The sequence below is a fragment of the Melanerpes formicivorus genome, unplaced genomic scaffold, assembly GCF_026170545.1.
Source record: "Melanerpes formicivorus ecotype bairdi unplaced genomic scaffold, bMelFor1.0.p_v2 SCAF_779, whole genome shotgun sequence".
Taxonomy (NCBI): Eukaryota; Metazoa; Chordata; class Aves; order Piciformes; family Picidae; genus Melanerpes; species Melanerpes formicivorus.
In genome coordinates, this window is record NW_027143131.1 from 20,686 (window position 1) to 26,640 (window position 5,955).

At 67.2% G+C, this 5,955-nt stretch overlaps 1 protein-coding gene across 1 annotated transcript; it reads left to right on the forward strand.

Annotated features, from left to right (window-relative positions):
• Positions 1 to 321: 321 nt before the first annotated feature.
• LOC137460813 (uncharacterized) lies at positions 322 to 5,593 on the forward strand. The gene is made up of 2 exons (XM_068170900.1): positions 322 to 373; positions 1,825 to 5,593. The coding sequence occupies exon 2, from the start codon at positions 1,997 to 1,999 to the stop codon at positions 4,145 to 4,147; it is 2,151 nt and encodes a 716-aa protein (XP_068027001.1). The 5' UTR covers positions 322 to 373; positions 1,825 to 1,996; the 3' UTR covers positions 4,148 to 5,593.
• Positions 5,594 to 5,955: the final 362 nt, after the last annotated feature.

The window sequence follows — 5,955 nt, forward strand, 5'->3', positions numbered from 1 at the left end:
TGTAGGTCCCAGACCCACAGCTATAGGGCTTGGACCCCTGGGACCCACAGCTATAGGTCCTGGACCCTAATCTATAGGTCCTGGCCCCCTGGGACCCCACATCTATAGGGCCCAGACCCACATCGATAGGTCCTGGACCCTAATCTATAGGCCCCACCCACAGAGGTTCCCTCTCCCCCTTCCCCCCACCCCGGGCTCTATAGGTGGGGGTGGGGGCGGTTCCCGCATTCCTGGGCGTGGCCGCGGCCCCTCCCCTCCCGGTGGGCGTGGCCACCCCTATAGGATCCATAGGGGGCCCCCCCCAGCAGCCACGGCCCCCACCCGCCCCTGGCCATGGAGCAGAGGCTGCTGGCGCTGGGAGCCCTGCTGCTGGGTGAGGCTCCTCTGGGGCACCTGGGGGGGACCTAGGGGACCTATAGGGGACATAGGGGACCTATAGGAGCTGGGGGGGACCTCTGGGGGCCATAGGAACTGGGGGGGACCTATGGGGGTTATAGGGGCTGGGGGGGACCTAGGAGACCTATAGGAGCTGGGGGGGACCTATAGGGGCTATGGGGGTCCTATGGGTCCTATAGGAGGTGTAGGGGATCTATGGGGGCTGGGGGGGGACCTATGGGACTGGTAGGAGCTGGGGGGGGACCTATGGGGGCTATAGGGGCTGGGGGGGACCTATGGATCCTATAGGAGCTGGGGGGGACCTATGGGGGCTATAGGGGCTGGGGAGGACCTATAGGACCTATAGGAGCTGGGGGGGACCTATGGGGGCTATAGGGGCTGGGGGGGGACACCAATGGGTCCTATAGGAGCTGGGGGGGACCTATGGGTGCTATGGGTCCTGTAGGGTGCTGTGGGGTTATATAGGACTCCATTGGGTCCTATAGGATTCTATAGGCACTACAGAGCTCAGTAGGCTCCACAGGGTTCCATAGGGTCCTATAGGGCTCCATAGGGTCCTGCAGTGTCCTGAGGCCCTATAGATTCTATAGGGCTCCATAGAGTCCTGTAGTGTCCTATGGGGTCCTATAGATTCCATAGGGCTCCATAGGGTCCTGTAGGGTCGTATAGGGACCTATAGATTCCATAGGGCTCCATAGGGTCCAATAGGGTCCTATAGATTCCATAGGGCTGCACAGAGTCCTGTAGGGTCCTACGGGGTCCTATAGATTCCATAGGGCTGCACAGGGTCCTGTAGGGTCCTATAGGGACCTATAGATTCCATAGGGCTGCATAGGGTCCAATAGGGTCCTATAGATTCCATAGGGCTGCACAGGGTCCTGTAGGGTCCTGTAGGGTCCTATAGATTCTATAGGGCTCCATAGGGCTCCATAGGGCTCCATAGGGTCCTATAGGGACCTATAGATTCCATAGGGCTCCATAGGGTCCTGTAGGGTCCTATAGATTCTATAGGGCTCCATAGGGCTCCATAGGGTCCTATAGGGACCTATAGATTCCATAGGGCTCCATAGGGCTCCATAGGGTCCTGTAGGGGCCTATAGATTCCATAGGGCTCCATAGGGTCCTGTAGGGTCCTATAGATTCTATAGGGCTCCATAGGGTCCTATAGGGTCCTATAGATTCCATAGGGCTCCATAGGATCCTGTAGGGTCCTATAGATTCTATAGGGCTCCATAGGGCTCCATAGGGTCCTATAGGGACCTATAGATTCCATAGGGCTCCATAGGGTCCTATAGATTCTATAGGGCTCCATAGGGCTCCATAGGGTCCTGTAGGGTCCTATAGATTCCATAGGGCTCCATAGGGTCCCCCAGGGTCAGCTCTGACCCTCCCCCTCCCCTTTTTCTCTTCCCCCCCCCCCCCCCCCAGCCGCCTGCTGGCCCTGCAGGGGGGCTCCGACCCCGCCTCCCCCGCGCTGCCCCCAGGCCACGCCCCCGGGCCCCGCCCCCACCCCCCCCCCCGCTGCCCCCCGACTGCGACCCCGCCGCGGAGGTCGCCACCAGCGGCGGCGAGGGGGGAGGAGGGGAAGCCTGGGGGGGGCATGACGTCACGGCCGCGCCCCCTGCTGACGTCACGGCGGAGGAGACCAATCAGCTGGAGGCCACCCGAGACCCCAGGGACGCCTCGGGACCCGGAACCGCAGCGCCCCCGCGTGCCACCAGCCAGGGGGGACCCCTGGGGACCTCCCAGGGAGGGGACGGAGCCGAGGCCACGCCCCCCTGCTGACGTCACGGCGGAGGGGACCAATCAGCTGGAGGCCACCCAGAAGCCTGGAACCACCCTGGACCCTGTCACTCAAGACCCCCCAGATGCCACCACCGGGGTGGGACCCTCGGGGACCTCCGAGGGAGGGGACAAGGTCCTGGTGGCCACCCCCGGGGAGGTCACTATGAAGGGAACCAAGGAGCTGGAGGCCACCCAGGACCCCAAGGCCACCCTGGACCCTGTCACCCAAGACCCCTGTGATGCCACCACCCCGGTGAGACCCTCGGGGACATCCCAGGGAGGGGACAAGGTCCTGGTGGCCACCCCCGGGGATGTCCCCACAGAGGGGACCAAGCAGCTGGAGGCCACCCAGGACCCTGGCACCACCCTGGACTCGGTCACCAAAGCCCTCTGTGATGCCACCACCCCGGTGGGACCCTCAGGAACATCCCAGGGAGGGGACAAGGTCCTGGTGGCCACCCCCAGGGACGTCACTATGGAGGGGACCAAGGAGCTGGAGACCACCCAGGACCCCAAGGCCACCCTGGACCCTGTCACTCAAGACCCCTGTGATGCCACCACCCCAGTAGGACCCTCGGGGACATCCCAGGGAGGGGACAAGGTGCTGGTGGCCACCCCCGGGGATGTCACTATGGAGGGGACCAAGGAGCTGGAAGCCACCCAGGACCCCAAGGCCACCCTGGACCTGGCCACTGAAGCCCCCCCAGATGCCACCACCCCAGTAGGACCCTCAGGAACATCCCAGGGAGGGGACAAGGTCCTGGTGGCCACCCCCAGGGACGTCACTATGGAGGGGACCAAGGAGCTAGAGGCCACCCAGGACCCTGGGACCACCCTGGACCCTGTCACTGAAGCCCCCCCAGATGCCACCACCCTGATGGGACCCTCAGGGACATCCCAAGGAGGGGACAAGGAGCTGGTGGCCACCCCTGGGGATGTCACTATGGAGGGGACCAAGGAGCTGGAGGCCACCCAGGACCCTGGGACCACCCTGGACCCTGTCACTGAAGCCCCCTCAGATGCCACCACCCCGGTAGGACCTTCAGGAACATCCCAAGGAGGGGACAAGGTGCTGGTGGCCACCCCTGGGGATGTCACTATGGAGGGGACCAAGGAGCTGGAGGCCACCCAGGACCCCAAAACCAGCCTGGACCCTGTCACTGAAGCCCCCTCAGATGCCACCACCCTGATGGGACCCTCAGGGACATCCCAAGGAGGGGACAAGGAGCTGGTGGCCACCCCTGGCGATGTCACCACAGAGGGGACCAAGGAGCTGGAGGCCACCCAGGACCCTGGGACCACCCTGGACCCTGTCACTGAAGCCCCCTCAGATGCCACCACCCCGGTAGGACCTTCAGGAACATCCCAAGGAGGGGACAAGGTGCTGGTGGCCACCCCTGGGGATGTCACTATGGAGGGGACCAAGGAGCTGGAGGCCACCCAGGACCCTGGGAGCACCCTGGACCCTGTCACTGAAGCCCCCCCAGATGCCACCACCCTGGTAGGACCCCTGGGGACCTCCCAAGGAGGGGACAAGGTGCTGGTGGCCACCCCCGGGGAGGTCCCCACGGAGGGCACCAAGGAGCTAGAGGCCACCCAGGGCCCCCAGGCCACCCAGGAGCTCGTCCCCAAGGCCTCCCCAGACGGCAGCAGCGTGGTGTGCCCCCAGCCCACATCCCCCGGAGGTGGCAGCCCGGTGGTGGCCACGCCCGGGGGTGTCCTGCTGGAGGGGACAGCTCAGCCTGGGGTCAGCTCTGCCACCACCCCTGTGGCTGTCCCCACGGCCACCACACCCCCGGGAGGAGCCCGGGGCGCGGTCACCCCCGGGGAGGGGACACAGGAAGCTTGTGTGACCCCGGGGGGGCAGCAGGAGGGGGCGGCCCCCGCAGGGAGGGGTCCTGGTGGAGGGGACAGCGCTGCCCGGGGCCACCACCCAGCTCGGGGACGGCTTGGACCCCCTCACTGAAGTCCCCCCAGGTGCCACCGCCGGGGTGGGACCCTCGGGGACCTCCCAGGGAGGGGAAGGAGCTGCGGCCACCACCCCGGGGGAGGTCCCCACGGAGGGGACCGAGCAGCTGGAGGCCACCCAGGAGCCCAAGGCCACCCTAGACCCTGTCACCGCAGCCCCCCCAGATGCCACCACCCCGGTGGGACCCTCGGGGACATCCCAGGGAGGGGACAAGGTGCTGGTGGCCACCCCTGGAGACGTCACTACGGAGGGGACCGAGCAGCTGGAGGCCACCCAGGACCCTGGGAGCACCCTGGACCCGGTCACTCAAGACCCCCCAGATGCCACCTCCCCAGTGGGACCCTCGGAGACATCCCAGGGAGGGGACAAGGTGCTGGTGGCCACCCCTGGGGACGTCACTATGAAGGGGACCGAGCAGCTGGAGGCCACCCAGGACCCCGGGACCACCTTGGGAGCAGAAACCGAAGCCCCCCCAGAGGCCACCACCCGGGTGGGACCCTCGGGGGCCACCCCAGGGAGGGGACAAGGCCATGGTGACCCCCCGGTGGGGACCTGCTCCTGGGGGCCACCCAGGCGGCAGGGGCCAGCAGCTGCCTGCAGGAGGCCCCCGGGGGGGAGAGGACCACCCTGGGAGCTGACCCCAGGGCCCAGGGCTGCGACAGCGCCGGGGGGGGCGCAGGGGGGGGACCCGCTCCCGGGGGGCTCGGCACAGCCTGCTGCTGCCAGCGGCCCTGGGGACACCCCGGACCCTGTCACCTCAGCCCCCCCAGCTGCCACCACCCCGGTGGGACCCTCGGGAACCTCCCCGGGAGGGGCCAAGGTCCTGGTGGCCACCCCGGGGGAGGTCCCCACGGAGGGGACCGAGCAGCTGGAGGCCACCCGGGACCCCAAGGCCGCCCTGGACCCTACCACCGCAGCCCCCCCAGATGCCACCACCGGGCTGGAACCCTCGGGGACACCTCAGGGCGAGGGCAGAGCCGCGGCCACGCCCCCCGCTGATGTCACCGCAGCGGCAGCCAATCAGCCGCAGGCCACCCAGGCGCCCCGGCTCTCGCCCCAAAAGCCTCCGCCGCCGCCGCCGCACCGCCGGTGACGTCATGATGCAAGCCCCGCCCCTCGGCTGCGGTCACGCCCTCCCGGTGACGTTGGAGCCGCCCGCGGGCGTGGCCAAAGAGAGGCTCCGCCCCCCGGCCCAGCGCGGGGTTCCTCCTCCTGCTGCCCCTCCCCCCTTGCTCCTGCGCTGACCACGCCCCGCTGGAGGGTTCTGATTGGCTGAGGGGGGGGGGGGAGGAGGGGACTGGGAGATACTGGGAGGGCACTGGGAGGGCACTGAGAGATACTGGGAGGGCACTGGGCCATACTGGGAGCCCCTGGGGGGTCTCCTCCTAGTGAGCCCTTGCTGTGTTCCGACCCCCCCCCAATAAAGAGCCTCTTGATTGGCTACCTCTGGCTGCTCCTTTCCTTCTCCTCCCCCCTCCTTCCCCCTCCCCACCCCCAAGAAAGGGGAACTGGGACACTCCCAGCTCCTCCCAGTTCCCCCCCAGCTTCCTCCCAGTTCACCCCAAAACCCTCTCCCAGTCCCCCCCAGTATCCCATGGTGCCCTCCCAGTGCCTCCCAGTCCCCTCCCCAGTCCCCCCCAGTGCCTCCCAGTCCCTCCCAGTGTCTCCCAGTCCCCATCAGTATCCCCCTGTGCCCTCCCAGTGCCTCCCAGTTCACCCCAGTTGCCCCCAACCCCCCTTCCCACCCCTCCCCAGTCTTCTCCCAGTATCCCCCAGTGCCCTCCCAGTGGCCTCCCAGTCCCCCC

Excerpts from the sequence above, each read along its gene's own strand:
- LOC137460813 (XM_068170900.1), top strand. The coding sequence starts at position 1,997 with ATGACGTCACGGCCGCGCCCCCTGCTGACGTCACGGCGGAGGAGACCA.